This window comes from Notolabrus celidotus, chromosome 15 (assembly GCF_009762535.1).
Source record: "Notolabrus celidotus isolate fNotCel1 chromosome 15, fNotCel1.pri, whole genome shotgun sequence".
NCBI lineage: Eukaryota > Metazoa > Chordata > Actinopteri > Labriformes > Labridae > Notolabrus > Notolabrus celidotus.
Window position 1 is genome coordinate 795,189 of NC_048286.1, and position 24,214 is coordinate 819,402.

At 44.2% G+C, this 24,214-nt stretch overlaps 1 protein-coding gene across 2 annotated transcripts in view; it reads left to right on the forward strand.

Moving 5' to 3' along the window:
• Positions 1-24,214, forward strand: part of si:ch211-267e7.3 (ADAMTS-like protein 2) — a 51,076-nt gene that overhangs the window by 19,260 nt on the left and 7,602 nt on the right. For both annotated transcript variants that reach the window (XM_034702422.1, XM_034702423.1), the window contains exons 4-13: positions 15,018-15,093; positions 15,188-15,290; positions 15,597-15,742; positions 15,858-15,981; positions 20,193-20,273; positions 20,453-20,628; positions 21,262-21,664; positions 22,599-22,667; positions 22,917-23,157; positions 23,321-23,421. In XM_034702422.1, coding sequence (XP_034558313.1) covers positions 15,018-15,093; positions 15,188-15,290; positions 15,597-15,742; positions 15,858-15,981; positions 20,193-20,273; positions 20,453-20,628; positions 21,262-21,664; positions 22,599-22,667; positions 22,917-23,157; positions 23,321-23,421 — 1,520 coding nt within the window. The remainder of the gene's footprint in view (positions 1-15,017; positions 15,094-15,187; positions 15,291-15,596; positions 15,743-15,857; positions 15,982-20,192; positions 20,274-20,452; positions 20,629-21,261; positions 21,665-22,598; positions 22,668-22,916; positions 23,158-23,320; positions 23,422-24,214) is intronic.

Here is a 24,214-nt window from a genome sequence, read left to right on the forward strand (position 1 = left end):
AAACAGTGAAGCAAACTCTTTTACCAAGTCACTACAGTTACTACACATTCAAACTTAATCCTCAGTCTGACTTGAAGTAAGATGTTTGGTTTAAAAGAGCCGTGTTAAATCAAAGCTGGTCACAAAAGAAGAACCAATAAGTGATGTTCCAGTCAGTATCAGACTAGTTGAATAATTGTCTTGGTCGTCCTCTTTAAATCTGGATGTGAGTTTGATTTGTGCTGAGTGTTTGTGAACAGTGTTGTGTTTTCTTTTTTACTTTCTGCTTGTTGAATAAAAGGGTGTAGGGAGTAGGGATGCACACAATGAATCGATTATGGATTAATTGATTGTAAAGAAATTGCTCGAAACACTCATTTTTGTTTCCAATTTTCTGTCACGTGGAACAAACATCATGTGGTCTCATATTTGGTTCAGCTATCAGGGAGGGGTTTTAAGTTTAAAGCATGTTTGGATGTGAATCAGCTGTTAAAGGTGTTGCGCACAGTGGAGACGCTCAGCTGGCGGCTGCAGCTGTGCGTCATGTCTCCACGAGCGCTTTTTAAAGAGGATCAATACGCAACTGCTGCCAACAACGACACGGACACAAAGGTTGACAACTTTAAACAGGACACTTCCACCTTTAGATACAAAGCCAACAGACTGGTGGGAATTGCTAGTACGCTATGTTTGCAGAGCAGCAACATCAGAGCCGTCTGGGCTTCTCTGACACTGATGATTATGACCCGCCCGGTTGCTCTCCTGGCTGACACCTGATTGAATACACATGATTATTTTACTCAATAAGAACGAGTAGACAGAAAACTGGACTCTGTGAGTCTGAAGTTCTTTTCTGTTAGTATTATGAGCCTTCACTTTATAAGACTATGCCCACAGAGAATATTTCTATGAGCCTGATTGTTGATAATCAGTGTTAAACATGTACCCGTATTCAATACCTTCAGTTATATACATTTTGTTGCTGTGGAAAATATCAATTAGGGAAAAAACGTATTTGGCCTTGTTTTTGAAATGAGAATAATTTTGTTTTTTTTTATATTGATTAATCGATAATTGATCGTTAACATTTCCAAAAATCGATCACAGAAAACACTTAAAATGTACATCCCTAGAAGTGCGTAAGGAGCCTCTTTTAGTAGCTGGTTAAGGCAGAACGAGCGTTCGTATATCGTTCCTTATCACAGGTTCAGAAGAATAGGAGTGTGTAGTCTGTGTGTGGACTGCAGGACAGTGTGTGTGTGTGTGTGTGTGTGTGTGTGTGTGTGTGTGTGTGTGTGAGAGTTTGTATGTGTTACACCATCACTGCTTTGCTCTTGCTGTGCTGTCAAACTGCAAACACACATTAGTGCAAAGATATAACTGTTGTTATTGTTGTTGCAGGCTGTACAGGCCTTTTCTGCGTTGTTGCAAAAATAATTCATAAATCTGGGAATTGGGAAATCCATAAAAACATTTGAGAAGAAGGGCTGTTAAAAGCTGTTGAATGAAATCAGGGTAATATCTGGATGTCCACTGGATGCTACTGTTCCTCTCCAAGTACTTATTCAAGTGTAAGTGTTGAGCTTGAATTGACAGCAGTGAGCTATGTTGGTTGTTTGTGTTTATCTGAAGGTACTGATGCTCTTCAAACGTTAGCAGTCCAGTTTGATGAGGGCTTTGTTTCCCTGTGTCCAAGGTCCGTATGCACGTCCAGCCTTAGCGATGAAAACGGGCCGTTTGTACTAATGGTGAAAAGAAATGGATTAGCGGTCTGCATGAGTCAGGTTAACACCCCAACAAAGCATTACATTTAATGGAGGTAGACCCCACCATTACATGTGCTAACAGCAGGATTACCTCACCTGATAGGCTGTTCCTACGCAATTCAACTCTGTTGTTCATGCCAAATGTAGCTGATTTTATTTTGTAGGTCCTCTACTGTTCGCTCAGAAACACCACACACATTTACCCGGTTCAAGATCATCACAGTTTGTTATTGTATCTGTCTAACTTATTGTGCATAGAGCAACTGTAATGACTGAATTTCCCACCCCTGGAATAAATAAAATATTTCTGATTCTGATTCTGATAAAGCCAAACTTTCCCTTTCTCCTTGTTTGTTCTCTTTGAGGATTGACTTGCTGATAACAGCTGTTTGTTCATTCTAGATTCTTGTAATGAAATGTCCATTTATTTTTGTTGATGCTCTCTCAGTCACAGCGGTACCGCTCGCCATGTTTATTGGTGTTTATGTGTAGTGGGCATCTGCAGTTTGAATATGTTGGATCAGGGTTTTCCAGGAGGTTCCCTGGACATAAGACGTTTTGCACCAGCCTCGCTTTCATGGCGCAATTAGTTAATTGTGCCATGAAAGTCCATTGCAGTCGTGCATGCGGCTAACGCTACGGCCAAATGGGCCGTTCCATAACGGCACGTTAAGACTAATGGTCCCCTTTGTGTAAAGGCCGGAGGTGCATACAGGCCCTGATCATGGAGGCTGTAACCAGCTTTGAATGTCAGCGAGGTCCAGAACTCAGTCGCCAAGTCCAAATTGGAAATGTTATTAACGGGGCTCTGTTGGCCTAGAGGTTTAAGCGCAAGCCCCATCGGCTCCTAGCCTCAGCTATTTGCTGCATGTCTTCCCCCGCTCTCTGCTCCCCACACTTCCTTTCCCCTAAAATATATGTATATATATGTATATAAACTGCTATTGACGCTTAAAAGTGGACAGGACCCTGATGCGGGTCTTACCCTGTCTGGACTCTATTTGGCAAAACCCCTGTCTAACTTTCCCTTACATACTGTACCCTGTGGCTGGTCCAAGTCTGAGCCAGCCTGCTCTTAAAAGTAGAGAGGGTGTCTGCCTCCTGGACCCTGACTGGTACATGGTCCCAAAGAAGAGGGCCTGATAACTGAAGGCTCTACCTCCTGTACTACTTTGAGAGACTTTAAGCACCATGAGCAACACCAGGAGCCTAGTGTTCTGGATGGGTGAGAGGGCACCGCGAGCTCTTTGACACATGACGGTTCCTTAGTTTCGTCTTATTTATGTACGTATCTTCAAAGAACTTAAAGCCATTAAGCCTCATGTTGTTGTGATGTTTTCAAACTGTATGTTCCCCGTGTTCGTACCGAGTTATGAAAGTTATGTAAACAGCGCTCAGTTTTGCTGCCCTCTCTGCGTGGAATGAACTCCAGAAGGTTTAGGATCGATCATGTCACTCCAAGCCTTTGTCTCCATCTTTAAAGACAGACAGCATGAGACTACTGAACACTGTATGTGTTTCTAAAACTGTCATCTGTGATCTCAACTTGCACTTTGTTGATGAACTAGTTGCACCTTTAGAATCATTGTGTGTTTTTGATCTTATTGTCTGTAATCTGTTCAGTACCGTGTAATATTTATTATGACGTGTGCTGCTGACCTCTTGGCCAGGTCACCCTTGAGAAAGAGGTCTTGATCTCAACGGGTATTATCTGGTTAAATCAGAATTGTTTTAAATGAATAGGGATTAGGATCAGAACCTGGGGTGGTAAGGATTTGGTGTCACATTTTTCAAAACTGAATATTCAAACATTAGTCATGTTTGAGCTATAGACTGTATAATACATGGACGTAGTCTCTGTGACGTCACCACTCTGTTCCTGAAGCGCTGTTTTGAAGCCGAAACTATCTAACAAGCTAGCGTGACGTAAAGAGGTGGGCCTTTAGCCTCCTCGCTAACAGCTACAGTGTCCCTGTGTGTCAATCAAGTCAGCTGTGCCTCTCTTCATGGAAAACTCATAATCTTAATATCTTCTAAATTGCTGAGTTATGAAACTCCCCCCATACAGTGTGTGCTGATCAAGAAATGAGCTGTCCAGATCAAAACTGTTTTTGAACCAGGCTGTAAACATGTTTATTTCTGCTGTAAAGATCGTCTCTTTGAATGGGTGTGTATGTGGTTTTTGGTGTTTCTGCAGCCAGCCTCAAGTGGACACTCTAGGAACTGCAGTTTTTAACACTTGAGAACTGGCTTCACTTCTGCTGTAAGTTGTCGCTTGGTTTGAGCTTCATGATGCTGCCGTTGAGTCTCGTGGGTCCTATGATGCAACGTTGAGTTGAGTCACGTTTCTGAAACCAGCTTACTCGGGCACAACAAAGTGCTGATAAAGTTTGAACCAATTTGAATAGCCAGCCTTCACTGACTGAATATTAGGGGTGTGATGATTCTTTTTAGCAACGATTTGATTTGTATCATGATTCATGGTTGTTTATACGATTACAGGACGGTTCATTTAGAATGATACGATCTGAAACGATTCAGTAACTTTTTAGCCAAAATTCAACCAGTGTGACTGTGAGATACATCCCTTGATACTGGACAGTCCTAGACTCCTGTTGTTTCTTGTAAGGGAATCAGGTATGCAATGAGGCAGCGGGAACACTGCAAGAGGTGCCTGGACGGTCGGCGTTGTGTGGAATCCCATGGCGCCTTAGTAGGTGGTTGGATAGATTTGTGGTGTTGCCGTGGTAACTTTACTTGACCTTTACATATCCTACAAACAGTGAGAGACTTATTTAGAACATCTCCGTCTTTGCAAAAGCCAAAGTGTTTTCACACACTGGACCACAACGGTGGTTTGATCATTCCTCGCTCTCTGGCTTCTCCTCTGCCATCCACCATGCTATGTTTTGTTGTCTGCTGGCGCTTGGCGATGACATCACAGACAGGCCGCCTGAATTGAGTGACGTTTAACGTCTTTATCATTAAAAGTGTAAAAAAAACACATCCCTATAAAGTCTGCTGTGCTTCAATTCCAATGTGTTATTTCCTAGTATGGATACAATCGATTTATTACCTTTTAAAAGGATGTTAGATCCATGTATGTCGTCCAGAAGGCCAACTTGCCGAGCACAGATCCATGTAGTCGGATCATAGGAATATAAATCAATACATCGATGTAGTAGATGAAACGCTGCACACCTACTGAATATGTGAGGAGGTCAAAGTTCAGCTACATTTTATGAAATGCTGTTCAAGTAGAAAAATTATTTCTTGCAAGGAGGGAACACAACCTCCATGACCAAGCACATCAGCACAGTGCACTGAGGGAAACCAACATGCTGCATCTTTGACTGCTTTGAGAAATCATCCTGTGCATTCATCGTAATGCACGCAGACTTTGTTGTAGGTGAAGGGAAGTAAAAATGTCATTGATTAAAGCAATGCTAGCTCTGTTCAAATCTATTCTTGTCTCTTAGATCGTGGAATTAGGACTTGGATTATTAAGGAGTTTTGATAATTGTATAAATATGAATGATCATTCCCCATTTCGGGTCTTTAAGGTGACTGCAGGCACATACTCTGTGAAAATGAGAGCTGCACTAAAAACAGCTCCTAAGCTGCAGCAGTGAGTGGAGCGCCCTCAGGTCAAGACTGTTTCCTGGAGGCCAGAGAACAACCAAACAGGAGAGACACAGCCGTGCACACAGAGCTGTTAGGTTAAGCGTGTTTGTAGCCATCTTGTTACCTTTGACCTCTCCCTGTCAGACCTGCGGAAGTTTCTGTCACCCATGATTAACACCACCCTGCCCTCACTTTTGGCCTCTGCCTTCCCCCTCCTCCCACGTTCCCAGTGTTCCCCCCCCCAATGTCTGCTTCTTCTACTCCTCTTTTCATTTCTTACCTTTTTTTCTCCCCTCCACTTCCTTTCCTCACTCCTCTCCCCCTCTTCCTCCCTACCGCGTTCGCCTCTCTCCCCTTCCTCTGCTGTCTTGCCCTCATCACCTTCTACCAATTAGACATGACACTCTCACATAGTGACCTCCCGCTCACCTCCTCCTGCTGTCTCCTTCTTCTCCGTCTAAACAGAGCAGGAGGATGGACTGAGAAAGGAGGCAGAAATAGACATGCGAGGTGTGTGTGTGTGTGTGTGTGTGTGTGTGTGTGTGTGTGTGTGTGTGTGTGTGTGTGTGTGTGTGTGTGTGTGTGTGTGTGTGTGTGTGTGTGTGTGTGTGTGTGTGTGTCAGGGGGTGGGGGGTAACATGGTAATGAAAGACAGATGCATTAACTCCATGTTGGAGTTCTGCAGTGACTCAAGAGAGCAGAGGGCTTTCTTAAAAATCTGACATGTTGATCTGACAACATGTGGGGACAAAGATCATCTTAAAAACAGACATGACTCTGTAGTGGAAGTCACTGCATTAAAAACAGACATGACTCTGTAGTGGAAGTCACTGCATTAAAACAGACATGACTCTGTAGTGGAAGTCACTGCATTAAAACAGACATGACTCTGTAGTGGAAGTCACTGCATTAAAACAGACATGACTCTGTAGTGGAAGTCACTGCATTAAAAACAGACATGACTCTGTAGTGGAAGTCACTGCATTAAAACAGACATGACTCTGTAGTGGAAGTCACTGCATTAAAAACAGACATGACTCTGTAGTGGAAGTCACTGCATTAAAAACAGACATGACTCTGTAGTGGAAGTCACTGCATTAAAAACAGACATGACTCTGTAGTAGAAGTCATTGCATTAAAAACAGACATGACTCTGTAGTGGAAGTCACTGCATTAAAAACAGACATGACTCTGTAGTGGAAGTCACTGCATTAAAAACAGACATGACCCTGTAGTGGAAGTCACTGCATTAAAACAGACATGACTCTGTAGTGGAAGTCACTGCATTAAAAACAGCCATGACTCTGTAGTTGAAGTCACTGCATTAAAAACAGCCATGACTCTGTAGTGGAAGTCACTGCATTAAAAATAGACATGACTGTAGTGGAAGTCACTGCAATAAAAACAGACATGACTCTGTAGTGGAAGTCACTGCATTAAAAACAGCCATGACTCTGTAGTGGAAGTCACTGCATTAAAAATAGACATGACTGTAGTGGAAGTCACTGCAATAAAAACAGACATGATTCTGTAGTGGAAGTCACTGCATTAAAAACAGACATGACTCTGTAATGGAAGTCACTGCATTAAACACAGACATGACTCTGTAGTGGAAGTCACTGCATTAAAAACAGACATGACTATGTAGTGGAAATCACTTTATTAAAAATAGACATGACTCTGTAGTGGAAGTCACTGCATTAAACACAGACATGACTCTGAAGTGGAAGTCACTGCATTAAAAACAGACATGACTCTGTAGTGGAAGTCACTGCATTAAAAACAGACATGACTCTGTAGTGGAAGTCACTGCATTAAACACAGACATGACTCTGTAGTGGAAGTCACTGCATTAAAAACAGACATGACTCTGTAGTGGAAGTCACTGCATTAAAAACAGACATGACTCTGTAGTGGAAGTCACTGCATTAAAAACAGACATGACTCTGTAATGGAAGTCACTGCATTAAAAACAGACATGACTCTGAAGTGGAAGTCACTGCATTAAAAACAGACATGACTCTGTAGTGGAAATCACTGCATTAAAAACAGACATGACTCCGTAGTGGAAGTTACTGAATTAAAAACAGCCATGACTCTGAAGTGGAAGTCACTGCATTAAAAACAGACATGACTCTGTAGTGGAAGTCACTGCATTAAAAACAGACATGACTATGTAGTGGAAATCACTGCATTAAAAACAGACATGACTCTGTAGTGGAAGTCACTGCATTAAAAACAGACATGACTCTGTAGTGGAAGTCACTGCATTAAAACAGACATGACTCTGTAGTGGAAGTCACTGCATTAAAAACAGACATGACTCTGTAGTGGAAGTCACTGCATTAAAAACAGACATGACTCTGTAGTGGAAGTCACTGCATTAAAAACAGACATGACTCTGTAGTGGAAGTCACTGCATTAAAACAGACATGACTCTGTAGTGGAAGTCACTGCATTAAAAACAGACATGACTCTGTAGTGGAAGTCACTGCATTAAAAACAGACATGACTCTGTAGTGGAAGTCACTGCATTAAAACAGACATGACTCTGTAGTGGAAGTCACTGCATTAAAACAGACATGACTCTGTAGTGGAAGTCACTGCATTAAAAACAGACATGACTCTGTAGTGGAAGTCACTGCATTAAAAACAGACATGACTCTGTAGTGGAAGTCACTGCATTAAAAACAGACATGACTCTGTAATGGAAGTCACTGCATTAAAAACAGACATGACTCTGTAGTGGAAATCACTGCATTAAAAACAGACATGACTCTGTAGTGGAAATCACTGCATTAAAAACAGACATGACTCTGTAGTGGAAATCACTGCATTAAAAACAGACATGACTCTGTAGTGGAAATCACTGCATTAAAAACAGACATGACTGTAGTGGAAATCACTGCATTAAAAACAGACATGACTCTGTAGTGGAAGTCTCTGCATTAAAAACAGACATGACTCTGTAGTGGAAGTCACTGCATTAAAAACAGACATGACTCTGTAGTGGAAGTCACTGCATTAAAACAGCCATGACTCTGTAGTGGAAGTCACTGCATTAAAAACAGACATGACTCTGTAGTGGAAGTCACTGCATTAAAAACAGACATGACTCTGTAGTGGAAGTCACTGCATTAAAAACAGACATGACTCTGTAATGGAAGTCACTGCATTAAAAACAGACATGACTCTGTAATGGAAGTCACTGCATTAAAAACAGACATTACTCTGTAGTGGAGATCACTGTGTCATGTCATGTCTTCTATAAAGGTCCCTCAGTGGCAACAGGTAACAGGAGTGTGTGTATTACTAAGGCTACTCACAGAGGTAGTGTCAGTGACTGTGACGATGCGCAGCGATCTGAAGGGAGATATTTGTTTAGAGAAGGTTCTTTCAGCGTCATTCCCGGTCCCGGAGTACTGAGTACTGTTTATGTCCGTGAGGATCTGACGCAGCTCGAGGGTTTCCTTTCTGTAAACAGCTGTTTGCTGCCGGAGGGGCAAAGAGTTTGCTCAGACACAGACCTTGATATTAAAAAAGGAAATACAGAAAGCATGTGGATTGGAAGATATGAATGTAAAGTAAAGAGGAGAATCTCATTTTGAGAAGTGGAGTAAGGGCCCGCTGAAGTTTTAACATGTCCTGCACGGCTCATGGAAAGGGGAGTTTGGCACTGAAGGTCAAACAGAACATCAGTCAGTCTGAGGCGCTGTAAAGGAGCAGGCTGAGTGTCTGAGACGTGTGTTTAAGTACTGTTTGCTCACTGTGGCAGCTGTCTGGCTACTCATTACAGAGACAAACTCACTTTTCATTATGAGCGCTGAATGTGGCTGAATCACTGTTTACACCTCTGAAAAATAAAAATGGCTGAGATGAAGGAGAGGCAAATCCTTCAGCTCGTCCAGAACTCTGCAGCCAGGATTGAATTCAGACTCCACGATGCCTTCACCCCTCACAGACTTATTTTTGATTATTATTTTCTTTTTATTAAGTTTTTCTCTTTTTTTAACAACCAAACATACATACATATGGGACCAATAGGATGACATAACATTCTGTAAACAGAACAAAACATGAACCTGAAACAAAGACAGTGGGAGCACAGCGGGGACAGAGCAACATATCATACGGCCTGTTCATACATTCACTACTTACACAAGTATCCATATATCAACTTTGTGGGTATGTAGATGCTAAATATATACTCTAAACCAGGGGTTCCCAAAGTGTGGGTCAGGACCCCCTGGGGGATCGCAAGACCCAAATGGGGGGTCGTGAGATGCCTTCCAGATTATTATTTTTTTTTTTAAGTTATCTGAAAATATCACATTTTACCCATTGTAGTAAAAAATATCAACATAAATAGTAGCTAAATTTGAAATAAAACCTTGAAAATAGAAAGTGTAATGAGTTTTCTGCCTTTCTTTTCTCCAGATGACTCCTAAGTTTAGGGTTAGTGAACAGTTAATTATCAAAAGCATCAGTAGCAGCAGATTAATTCATAAAGGATGCTCATATAGGTAGGGTCATTTTCTGCAGACCAGCTAAATGAAGACACATTAAATCACTTTGAGGGACAGTGAGGGTCACGAGTCTTCGGCACCTTTATTTTGGGGGTCACGGGCTGAACAGTTTGGGAACCCCTGCTCTAAATCATATGTTGTCAATTAGGTAATACATCACTCTGTACTAAACACCTCCTCAGACTACACTTGACACCTAAAGAAATATAACATAGGTAGGTTAAGGGTGTAACTCTAGTATTTCAGGTTATCTCTGTAATAGGGCCCCATGTTTTTACATAGACCTCTTCCATATCTATCAGTTTATAACTTAGTCTTTCATAGGGGGGATTTTAGCCATTTTGTCAAACCATTCCTTTACTGAGACTTCTCCTGTGTGCCGCAGCATTTTCCTGCAGCCAGTGAGGAGTGCTATCCTGCACCATTAGATCTGGTGGGCATTCAGCCCTTATCCCCTAGGTATTATGCCCGATAGGCAGAGCAGGGTCCTGGTACCAATGCAGAGGACGTGACTGTGCTAATGAAAGAAACAATGTTGGACCATAGGAGATCTATCTTAGGGCATGAGTCCAAAATGTGCACTCAAAAAGAGTAACATGGGTGTTCAACATAAGTACAACATGTAGCTTCAATTATATTCATTCATGTTTAGTGGTTAAACATTTTTAATTCATGTAGTTTTAACATGACATGCAAAATCCTTAAAGGGGACATATCACGCTTTTTTCATCAATATATATTGGTCTAAGAGGTCCCCAAAACATGTCTTTAAAGTTTATTCTCAAAAAAACACTTTGAAATCAGATTTTGGTCTGCCTGAAAAGTCCTCTTCTTCAGTCCTCATCAGAACAGTCTGTTTTCCCTCTGACCACGCCCCCTCAGGAAGTGGATGTGCCTCGGCTCTCCAGCATGTTGATCTAATGTTTACATGTTGGCTGAATATACACGGCTGCTCAGAGATCACGTTACTTCAACCCTCTGAATCTGATCCAGAATCTGATCCTGACGGAGAGGCGCCTGCAGCAGGACCTTTCTGAAGGATTGGTCACAGATTTAGTGTTTCTTGTTGTTTTATTTATCAGTATGTAGACGTGTGTCTTGGTACACAGCTACGAACATGTAGCTATGTGGCTATGCTAACTAGCGCTAGCACTTATCCATGATAAATAAAAATCATCCACTAGATCTTCAAATCTGCAGACGTGGGGAGTAAAACCGACTTCTGCCAGAAAGGCAGCAGGACCTTTCTGAAGGATTGGTCACAGATTCTGTGTTTCTTGTTGTTTTATTTGTCAGTATGTCGACGTGTGTCTTGGTACACAGCTACAGCTACAGCTACAGCTACGAACATGTAGCTATGTGGCTATGCTAACTAGCGCTAGCACTTATCCATGACAAAAAAAAAATCATCCACTAGATCTTCAAATCTGCAGACGTGGGGAGTAAAACCGACCTTTGTGTTTATTAAGACAGCCTACAACTAGCATGCCTCCCTCCTAAGCTCCTTGTTAGCACACATGTGAGCAGGGAATGAAAAACAGAGGAGGGGTTGAGTTGTATTTTATACAGTCTATGGGCTGAACAAGCTCCGAGCTCTGACTCCGTGACAGACCGGATATTGTTGTGACGTAACAAAAACACTGAAGTCTGAAACGGCTTGTTTCACACACATTTACAGAAAGGTGGAGAAATCAGAACAGGGGCAGAATGGATTTTTTTCATTCTCGGGGGGTTTGTAGACATGCCAGGGAAACATATTTCAGGTAGAGAACCATTAAAAAGTCCATTTTGCATGATATGTCACCTTTAAAACTACAAGATTGTTTTATGTCCACACAACCTAAAGGGTTTAGGCAGGAATCCCATCTGCAATACCTCTCCAGTAGGGCTGAACGATTAATCAAATTCAAACCGACATCGTGATGTAATAGAATGCAATTATCAAATCGCAAAGGCTGCGATTAAAAAAAAAAAAAAGTTTCCTGTACACAGACGCAGCCTTACGTGACATGCATGCAGTAGGTGGCCGTAATGCGCCTTTCAGCTGATTTGCCAACGGCAAAAAAAACTCTGAAGAACGAGACACGTGTGAGCGGGGGATGAAGAAAACAACTTAAGCCACGCTAAGTTTTGATTTGTTGTTTTGTTAAAAATGACCTCAGCAGAAGAACCGATCATATTGAGGCGTACAAAATAATCAACACGCTGAATATCAACATGTGGAACAGGCTTATAAATAATCTCCACAGACGCAGAATCAGTGAAGACCCAGACAACATGTGGATTTACTGCAACAGGACAACTGAACTGAATCATATTTAAGACTCACAGTGTCCAGTTTTCTGTCTACTGGTTCTTCACTAGCGAGGACCACGCCACACAAGGATATAAGTTGAACATTTAATGAATTAGTTGTGTGTAGTGTGCCCAGCAGAAGGAGACTCAGGATGGGGGTTCCGTCTCAGCGTTATCTGCCGGAGCTGATCTTGACCCAGGTTGTACCTGGAAGTAGACAGGGCATAGAAGGAGCGAGCACGAGATGAGTAGGAGAGGACAAGAAAATAGGTTAAGTGCAGTAGAGTAAGGTGAGGGAGGGTGGGTTGAAGAATCACGGACAAGCAGTTGGAGTAGGCTGGCTACGTTTAAGAAGGCTTGTCAGGTGATTGAGGGTGTGGTTTAGGCGTGGTCCTGCTCCCGAATCTAAGTTAACACCTTAACTTCATTTATTGAGAAAAATTAGCATGTTTACGTGGTCAGGTGTCAGTCAGGAGCGCAACCGGTTCAGAATCAGTCCGACAGCGGAGAAAAAAGAGACCTGTCACTCAGCCGCAGCCCCCAGCTGAACGTCTCCTCTGTGAGCAACACCTTCAGTCAACTGGTTCACATCCAAACATGCTTTAAACTTCAAACACTTGTTAGGCAGAATTTTGTTAATTAGTTGTGTTGAACACTTACAAGACTGCAAGTCAAAGGATTCAGTAAGTTTACAACTGTAACTGAAGTAGATAAATAAACCATCTTTCATATTAATGCTTAATTTGCCTTTATCTTAACAGAAGTCTAGCCTATGAGAAAGAACAGTTTGTGTATAATAAATCTGATATTGTTTATTAGAATACAGATTGATTTATTACTTGTGTTTGTTGAAAAATACATGAAGAGGACCTTGAAAAAATAATCGTATACTAAATCGCAATATTAAGGAAAATAATCGCAATTAGATTATTTTCCAAAATCGTTCAGCCCTACTCTCCAGAGCAGAAGGTGGCAGTAACATGTGACATCTACAGTGGAGTAATGTCTTAACCAGTAAGCACTTATTTTAAAGGCTACCAAGTCAAGATCCATATTTTCTGTTTGTCATTGTTTGCCTTCTCTGGGGAATAGAGTTCTATTCCAACAAAGCCAGTCTTTTTTTTGGTCTTTTTCCAAACTTGACACCAACTGGGGGTAAACTAAGTCGGCACGTTTAAACTGCCAAATGTAAACATTCTTGATACGTCAAAAATGTCTGATTTTCTCAATAATTACTATTTCAGAGTTTATTTTTGGGCTTTTCGCCTTTATTGACAGGACAGCTGAAGAGAGACAGGAAACGAGGAGAGTAGAGAGTGGGGGAAGACATGCAGGAAATGGTCAACCGTTCAGGAGTCAAATTGGCGACCTCTGCGACTAGGACTATAGCCTCTATACGTGGGACACTTAAGGCTGATTTATACTTCTGCGTCGAACTGACGGCGTAGCCTACGCCGTAGGTCTGCGTAGCTCCCGTACCTACGCAGAGGCCTACGCACGTAGCTGACGTGCACCTCCTCCAAAATGTAACTCCGCGTAGAGCCGACGCGGACCGCAAGCTCTGTGATTGGTCCGCTCGACGGCTTTGTCTTTCCCGCATTCACAGCACTTCCGGGATCCCGGACATCGGCCACACATCGGCCGTGTATTTCATCTCCTCCTCTCTATTCTTCATGTAATCATGTCTGTATGATAAACAGCAACATGTATCAGCTGTAGATTAACAGAACACGCTCTGAATCTCTGTGGAAAAGTAAACAGAGATCGTAGCGGGCCGGAAGTAGGAGACCGGCTATCAGAGAGACCACACTGCCCTCAAGCGTTTCGGCGGAGAATTACTGCGCGACACAGACACACCGACGCACAAGTATGTGGGGCTCATGTCCGCGTCAGCCCCTGCTGCGTAGGGGCGACGCAGAAGTATAAATCAGCCTTTAGACCACTAGGCCACCAGCGCCCCAATAATCACTATTTCAGAGTTTATTTTCACATGATAAAAAGGTTTGTCTCACAGTTCAAATCATTTCTGATGATTGACCACATGGGCTGCACGGTGGTGCAGTAGGTGGCACTGTTGCCCTAACAGCAAGAAGGTTCTGGGTTCAAGTCCCCGGTCAGGCAGGTTCCTTTCTGTGTGGAGTTTGCATGTTACATTCTCTCCAGCTTTCTCCCACACTCCAAAAACATGCTCCCCAGGTTAACTGATCACTCTACATGGCCCGTAGGAGTGAGTGTGTGCGTGAATCTGTCATGTTTGCCCTGTGATAGGTTAGCAACCTGTCCAGGGAATACCCTGCCTTCCACACAAAGTCAGCTTGGATTGTCTATAGGCCCCCCAGGATAAGCAGGACAAGCAGTCAAGACAATGTATGGATTGAACTTACTTTAGTTTTGTTAATTAGAGGTATTGTACCATTTAAAATTAAGTCGGACCAAAACATTGCAAATAAGTAACGTCAATACTTTATGTTCACTCAACATATTTACAATTGGTTGGTTCAAAAAAGGAGGGTGAACTTCTCCTTTAGTTGTTCAAAAGACATGAGCTGATCTCCCTCAAATAAATCACCAATGTAAACAATTCCAAGTCTCACCCAATCTACCCAGTAAAATGTTTTCCCCCTATTTATATGCTGTGTTATGCCACAATGAAGTTTTGTGTAAAATGTCTCTGTTATTTTAATGAACACCCTGAGATCCTATTTACCTTATTTTCTCTCCTTTGAGTATTCACTGTTTTAATATACAGCATGTGTAACAGGGCACTAATCATAAAACCTTTACCAAATTTTCATATATGTGACACTGTGTCCCGTCTCTGTCTCAGGCTCTCCACCACGCAGAACGTGAACAGCTCCTTCTGTGTCGGCGCTCCTAAGAAGTACCAGCTCTGTCCAAACCAGGTCAGGCTCCAGTCTTGATGTGTTGAAGCCTTGACATAAAAACACAGAGGTTAACTGGAGGTTGTGATTTAACATGTGTGTGTTGTGTTTCCAGCCCTGTCCCAGCCCCAGTGAGAGCTTCAAACAGCACCAGTGTTCCCAGTTCAACTCCAAGGCTTTTGGAAGACGACACTTCCAGTGGATACCTCTTTACCCAGGTAAACTGCCCTCCAATCCCTCACCTGTCTGTGTCCTTCCTGGTCCAGATACAAACATTTAAAGCATGCATGTTGTCCTACATTGAAGGAGTGAAAGTGGAGAGTTGCAGAGTCACTCTGATGACAGAGAGAATCGTACAGAGAGAGTGAAACACTGAGCTCACTCGTGTGCAGCTTTGCGTTTGTGCAACCCTAAATGATAACCACATGTAACTAATTCAATTTAAAGACTTCAGCCCTCAGAAATCCTATACTGTGATGTCAATGGAGAAAATATGGTTTTGAAATGTGTCATTTCCTGTGCAGCTGATTACATCAGCATCTCCAATAAGCCATGTGACCTGCAGTGTACAACCATCGGGGGTGAGCGCCAGCTGCTGGTCCCTGCCCACGATGGTACCTTCTGCAGAGACACCAAACACCGAGGGGTGTGTATCGAGGGAATATGTCAGGTAAATCAATGAGAACTTGTCTTCTGTAACGGTTACAGCTACTCAGCGTCATGCGGTTTATTCAGTTTCAATGTGTTGCTGATGTTATCATGCTCCTCTTCCTCTCCTCCTGCAGCCTGTGGGCTGTGACGGACAGCTGTACAGCAGTAAGACAGTGGACAGATGTGGAGTGTGTGGAGGGAACGGGACTTCATGCCAACGTGTGTCTGGATCATACAGGAAGGCACTCACACAGTTAGGTAACACACACACACACACACACACACACACACACACACACACACACACACACACACACACACATACATGGACAAATGTGAGGTACAGTGGATATCAAAAGTCTCCACCCCCCTGTTAAAATGCCAGGTTTTGTGATGTAAATAAATAAGACCAAGATAAATCATGTCAGAACTTTTTCCACCTTTAATGTGACCTATAACATGAACAATTCAACTGAAAACAAAATTAAAATCTTTTAGGGGGAAGAACAAAAACTAAATAACTAAATTAATGTGGTTGCAGAAGTGTACACACCCTCTTGTACCTGGGGATGTGGTTATAGGTCACATTAAAGGTGGAAAAAGTTCTGACATGATTTATCTTGGTCTGATTTTTTTACACAAAACCTGCCATTTTAACAGTGGGGGGGGGGGGGGGGGGGGGGACTTTTTATATCCACTGTAAATGAATTCAGTTTTCTGTTGTTGATTTTCTTCACACTCATACAAAAACATCAAACAGGCTGGATCTTCATCACTCCCTCGCGCTGTGTGCTGAACTAGACGCAGTGACACACTTTAGTTTAGAATATATTAAAATACATTTAATAATGAACAGGTTTTAATTTATTGAGATGCACCTGTGCAGAGGGAAAGTCCTCCACACACTTGTTGCTGATCCAACTCATGGCCTTGGACTCTTTGGTGCATGTGATCCCCGCCCTCGGCTCTGAGAAAGACACAGAAAGTAATAATCATCCTCTATCAGAGCAGACAACATAAAGAAAACAAGAAGACAACCATGACTAAAAGCTGCTTCCATTAAAGTGGTGAGTTGTGTAATAAAGAGGTCATTTCTAGACGGGATGTTAGTACAGAGGTGTAGTTATGGTGGATGCATTGTGTAAGTGGAAAGGCGTAGTGATGGTGGATGCAGTGTGTAAGTGGAAAGGCGTAGTGATGGTGGATGCAGTGTGTAAGTGGAAAGGCGTAGTGATGGTGGATGCAGTGTGTAAGTGGAAAGGCGTAGTGATGGTGGATGCATTGTGTAAGTGGAAAGGCGTAGTGATGGTGGATGCAGTGTGTAAGTGGAAAGGCGTAGTGATGGTGGATGCATTGTGTAAGTGGAAAGGCGTAGTGATGGTGGATGCAGTGTGTAAGTGGAAAGGTGTAGTGACTGGATGCAGTGTGTAAGTGGAAAGGCGTAGTGACAGTGGATGCAGTGTGTAAGTGAAAGGTGTAATGATGGTGGATGCAGTGTGTAAGTGGACAGACGTAGTGATGGTGGATGCAGTGTGTAAGTGGAAAGGTGTAGTGACAGTGGATGCAGTGTGTAAGTGGAAAGGCGTAGTGATGGTGGATGCAGTGTGTAAGTGGAAAGACGTAGTGACGGTGGATGCAGTGTGTAAGTGGAAAGGCGTAGTGATGGTGGATGCAGTGTGTAAGTGGAAAGACGTAGTGACAGTGGATGCAGTGTGTAAGTGGAAAGACGTAGTGATGGTGGATGCAGTGTGTAAGTGGAAAGACGTAGTGATGGTGGATGCAGTGTGTAAGTGGAAAGGCGTAGTGATGGTGGATGCATTGTGTAAGTGGAATGACGTTGTGATGGTGGATGCAGTGTGTAAGTGGAAAGGTGTAGTGACAGTGGATGCAGTGTGTAAGTGGAAAGGCGTAGTGATGGTGGATGCAGTGTGTAAGTGGAAAGACGTAGTGATGGTGGATGCAGTGTGTAAGTGGAAAGACGTAGTGATGGTGGATGCAGTGTGTAAGTGGAAAGGTGTAGTGACAGTGGATGCAGTGTGTAAGTGGAAAGACGTAGTGATGGTGGATGCAGTGTGTAAGTGGAAAGACATAGTGATGGTGGATGCAGTGTGAAAGTGAAAGGTGTAGTGACAGTGGATGCAGTGTGTAAGTGGAAAGGCGTAGTGATGGTGGATGCAGTGTGTAAGTGGAAAGGCGTAGTGATGGTGGATGCAGTGTGTAAGTGGAAAGACGTAGTGATGGTGGATGCAGTGTGTAAGTGGAAAGGTGTAGTGACAGTGGATGCAGTGTGTAAGTGGAAAGGCGTAGTGACGGTGGATGCAGTGTGTAAGTGGAAAGGCGTAGTGATGGTGGATGCAGTGTGTAAGTGGAAAGACGTAGTGATGGTGGATGCAGTGTGTAAGTGGAAAGGTGTAGTGACAGTGGATGCAGTGTGTAAGTGGAAAGGCGTAGTGACGGTGGATGCAGTGTGTAAGTGGAAAGGCGTAGTGATGGTGGATGCAGTGTGTAAGTGGAAAGGCGTAGTGATGGTGGATGCAATGTGTTAGTGGAAAGGCGTAGTGATGGTGGATGCAGTGTGTAAGTGGAAAGACGTAGTGATGGTGGATGCAGTGTGTAAGTGGAAAGGTGTAGTGACAGTGGATGCAGTGTGTAAGTGGAAAGACGTAGTGACAGTGGATGCAGTGTGTAAGTGAAAAGGCGTAGTGATGGTGTATGCAGTGTGTAAGTGGAAAGGCTTAGTGATGGTGGATGCAGTGTGTAAGTGGAAAGATGTAGTGACAGTGGATGCAGTGTGTTAGTGGAAAGGCGTAGTGATGCTGAATGCAGTGTGTAAGTGGAAAGGCGTAGTGATGCTGAATGCAGTGTGTAAGTGGAAAGGTGTAGTGATGCTGGATGCAGTGTGTAAGTGGAAAGGCGTAGTGATGGTGGATGCAGTGTGTAAGTGGAAAGGCGTAGTGATGGTGGATGCAGTGTGTTAGTGGAAAGGCGTAGTGATGGTGGATGCAGTGTGTAAGTGGAAAGGCGTAGTGATGCTGAATGCAGTGTGTAAGTGGAAAGGTGTAGTGATGCTGGATGCAGTGTGTAAGTGGAAAGGCGTAGTGATGGTGGATGCAGTGTGTTAGTGGAAAGACGTAGTGATGGTGGATGCAGTGTGTTAGTGGAAAGACGTAGTGACAGTGGATGCAGTGTGTAAGTGGAAAGGCGTAGTGATGGTGGATGCAGTTTGTAAGTGGAAAGACGTAGTGATGGTGGATGCAGTGTGTAAGTGGAAAGGCGTAGTGATGGTGGATGCAGTTTGTAAGTGGAAAGGCGTAGTGATGGTGGATGCAGTGTGTAAGTGAAAGGCGTAGTGATGGTGGATGCAGTGTGTAAGTGAAAGGCGTAGTGATGGTGGATGCAGTGTGTAAGTGGAAAGGCGTAGTGATGGTGGATGCAGTGTGTAAGTGGAAAGGCGTAGTGATGGTGGATGCAGTGTGTAAGTGAAAGACGTAGTGATGGTGGATGCAGTGTGTAAGTAGACAAGCATACTGATGCTAGATACAGTGTGTAAGTGAAAGGCGTAGTGATGGTGGATGTGGTGTGTATGTGGACAGACGTAGTGATGGTGGATGCAGTGTGTAAGTGGAAAGGTGGAGTGACAGTGGATGCAGTGTGTAAGTGAAAGGTGTAGTGATGGTTGATGCAGTGTGTAAGTGGAAAGGCGTAGTGATAGTGGATGCAGTGTGTAAGTGGAAAGGCGTAGTGATGGTGGATGCAGTGTGTAAGTGGAAAGACGTAGTGATGGTGGATGCAGTGTGTAAGTAGACAAGCATAGTGATGCTAGATACAGTGTGTAAGTGGAAAGGCGTAGTGATGGTGGATGCAGTTTGTAAGTGTAAAGGCGTAGTGATGGTGGATGCAGTGTGTAAGTGGAAAGACGTAGTGATGGTGGATGCAGTGTGTAAGTGGAAAGGTGTAGTGATGGTGGATGCAGTGTGTAAGTGAAAGGCGTAGTGATGGTGGATGCAGTGTGTAAGTGGAAAGGCGTAGTGATGGTGGATGCAGTTTGTAAGTGGAAAGGCGTAGTGATGGTTGATACAGTGTGTAAGTGGAAAGGCGTAGTGATGGTGGATGCAGTGTGTAAGTGAAAGGCGTAGTGATGGTGGATGCAGTGTGTAAGTGAAAGGCGTAGTGATGGTGGATGCAGTTTGTAAGTGGAAAGACGTAGTGATGGTGGATGCAGTGTGTAAGTGGAAAGGCGTAGTGATGGCGGATGCAGTGTGTAAGTGGAAAGGCGTAGTTATGGTGGATGCAGTGTGTAAGTGAAAGGCGTAGTGATGGTGGATGCAGTGTGTAGAATCCTCTTGTGCAGATTTAACAGAGGTCTGGTGTCACAGCTGAGTTATAAAGAGCCGTATGACCACTGTCCCTCAGTCGGTTCACAGTAGACCATGATGGCTTTGTAAAAAAGTGTGTGTTTCTGTCTTCAGGTTACGTGTTAATCACCAACATCCCAGCTGGAGCATCAGACATTCAGATCATAGAGAGACACAAGACTGAGAACATCCTGGGTGAGAAGCTACATCTTCTTTAAGGTCAAAGTGGCGTCCTCTCTATGATCAAACATGTTTTGATACATCTGTGTAACACGAGCAGGGCTCTACATAAGCTGGTCCCCTTGTGTCAACACACAGTAGTCATACAGATGGAGATGTCTGCATTGCCTTCCTTACTTTCCTCTCCTCCTCAGCTCTGTCAGACGAGGCGGGTCACTTCTTCTTTAACGGACACTCTGTGTTCGACAATCCTCAAAACTTCAGAGTGGCAGGAACCGTGTTCAAATACAGACGTCCCAACAACGTGTTCTCTGACGGGCTGGAGTATATCATCGCCCAGGGGCCCACGCTGCAGGGCCTCAACGTGATGGTAAACACACACACACAGGCACGCATGCACGCACGCACACACACGCACGAACATAGTATGCACGCGCGCAAACACACACAGACACACACGCAAACAAACACACACACACACACACACACACACACACACACACACACACACACACACACACAAACATACATGGATGCACGCACGCACAAACACACACACACTCTCACACGCACACAAACACACTGACCCCCTCACACAGACACACACACACACACACACACACACACACACACACACACACACACACATGCACTCACAGACACACACACACACACACACACACACACACACACACACACAAACATACATGGATGCACGCACGCACAAACACACACACACTCTCACACGCACACAAACACACTGACCCCCTCACACAGACACACACACACACACACACACACACACACACACACACACACATGCACTCACAGACACACACACACACACACACACACACACACACAGACCCACTCCCCCACAGACACACACACACACACACACACACACACACACACACACACACACACACACACACACACAGACACACACACACACACACACAGGTAGTGTCGATGCGTCTAACCTGTGATATTCTCTGTGCAGTACTACAACCTGAACGGGAAGCTCCCCCACATCACCTACGAGTTCACAGTCCCGTCTCATGACATCACAGCTGCAGAGCACATCACCACAGGCCCCGCCCACTCCCACCTTAACCTCACCTACATCACGTTAAACCAGGACCAGCTCACAGCGACCAATCACAGCGAAGCCAGCGTTCACAGCCTCAACTCCCGGCTGGGAGCCGATGTCAGATCAGATATCCGGCCGCAGGAGGAAGATGAAGAGGAGGAGGAAGAGGAGGAAGACTTGGTGTGGGAGATCAGGACCCCCAGCCCTCCCCCACCTGCTGCCATGTTGGTCTACAAGCCTGCTGATGTCACCAGTCATGTGATCAGACATAATGACGTGGAGGAGCAGGGACCTCCAGCACCGTCTGGTTACAGTGAGTCACAGACCGACCTTTCTGAACCATCTCCCCATCCCATGCTGCCCCCTAATGTCACAGACTCACACAGACTCACACACACACACACACACACACACACACAGACTCACACACACACACACACACACACAGACACACACACAAAAACCCACACAAACACACACTCTGCTGGCAACTCTTCATATCAATGGAAGATAAATTATTGTGTGTTTGTTTTTGAGTGTTGATTTTCATAACAACATATCAAATACATATGTGCTTCCAAAGATCAGGGAGCTTTTGACCGAGAGATAAATTCATGAGGAATGATGTCTGCTGAATGTGGGGTCGTTCTCTGTCTCATGGGCTGAGTCACAAGAGGTGCATTTCGACCAAGGGTTCCGGGGTCTTTCAGCCCCCAGAACTACTTTCCCCTAAACTAAAAGGTTCCTGTGCCCCCATTGTTGTCTGCGTTTCGACCGCAGGCTGAAGTCCCGGGTAGATTGTGTAAATCAGGCCAGTGACATATGGAGAAAAAAAAGTAAATGCACTACACCACCAGACCAGTAGAGGGCAGTAAAACAAAGAGGAATGCCATTCATCAGAAGGGAAGACAGGATACCTGTCCCAGTCAGTCTAAGCCTATAGCAGCATAACTAAGAGCTGGTCCAAGCCTGGTCCAGCTCTTAGTTATGCTGTATCAAAAAGGAAAGTTTGAAGCCTACTCTTAAAAGTAGAGAGGGTGTCTACCTCCCGGACCCTTACTTGTAGATTAAATCCAAAGGAGAGGGGCCTGATAACTGAGGGTTCTACCTCCCATACTACTTATCATAGGAGTATGGTGTTACATGCAAGAAGTTGGCGTCTCAGTGTGGTGGGTCCATCCTGTTATCTGACACACTACATGTATGAACAGTGTACAGAATCACATGTTGTTTTTCTGCTCATGTAGGAAGCTCCTCAAACTCCATCGACGAGCCGTCCTCTGCTGAAGACAACACTCTGCTGCTCTCGTACCCAGGTCAGATGTTCAGCATCTAAATATCCAGACTGTGCATGTACAACTGGACTGAAGATGTCTTTGCATTACTTTTTCATGCGTTTGAAACGTCATGGTAGGATTCAGAGGAAGGAGTCGTGATGCTCTGATGGATGATATTCGCTTACTTTGGTTTTAAATATCTTTAAGATCTTCTCCTCAGGAAAGTTTCTGAAACGTGTAAACCATGGAGATGTCTCCTGAAGCTTCCCCTCCTCTGTCCTCTCACAGGCAGCCAGAGTGTTCGTCCTGAAGACGCCCCCTACCTGCTGCTAGAGGAGCTACACCACAACCAGTCACACTCCAACACACACTCCCTCACACACTCAAACACACACTCGGTCAAACACACACTCACTGACACACATGTGGACACGGCGTCTGCTGTTCCCGACACACACTCGGACACACACTCCGCCGTCCTGGTGAGGCTGCAGCAGGTGTCTGCAGTCCAGGCCGCCAGCACAGAGAGGTAGGCCAGTCATACATGTGTCGCTGTCATATCACGAGATGATTCAAAGTCATTATCATTTTAAGAACTCACTGGAATCACCCCTCCCTCGTATGAATCAGTGAACAGCTGTGCAGAGGCCTGTCTGAATATCATGTTCACCTGTCTGCCTGTCTGTCTGCAGTAACGACTTTGATGTGGGTCTGGATCCTGATGTGAGTCTGGCAGATATGTATCGCTGGAAGGTTTCCGCTTATGCTCCTTGCAGCTCCACCTGTACGACAGGTAAACACACACAAGAGAACCATCAGAGTGATACTCAAATTTCAGCCACCGGGGCTAGGACACCTCAAACAGAGATGTGGACTGCAGTCTTTAAACCTGCACCCTCTTTATGCTGGGTTTTAGAGTTCTTTAGAGGATTGTTAGGGCCTGCAGCAGTGAAACAGACTGTTACAGGCAAATACACCTGATCAACTTACAATCATTAAAAGTTCTTTATTTAGTGCTCAGATCAAGGCCCAGGTTCAGATGCTGAAATTCTTCTTTACTGTTATTGTGAGTCTGAGCTGACTTAAAGTTTGACTGGTTATTAAAGGGATAGTTCAGTGTTTTTGAATCAATCAATCAATCTTTATTTGTATAGCACCAAATCACAACAAACGTTATCTCAAGACTCTTTTACAAACAGAGCAGGTCTAGACCACTCTATGTCAAATTATGAACAGAGACCCAACACCAAGACAGGGTAAGACTCAGTCTGACCCCACCTTAATCCACCATGAGCATGGCACCTCGCAGTATTTAGCTAGTTACAGTGGAGAGGAAAAACTTCCTTTAACAGGCAGAAACCTCGAGCAGAACCAGACTCATGTTAGACAGACATCTGCCTCGACTGAGTTGGGTCTGGAAAGAGGGATAGAGGAGAATAAGAGAGAGAGAGGGAGCGGTGATAGTGATGAGACCAGTAGTAGTAGCTGTTGCTGCTGGAGTCCAGCACGTCCATATCAGCCTTAGTCCAGAACGTCCACAGCAGGAGGACGTCTACGGCAGCTCAGAGAAACCTACGAGACAAGGG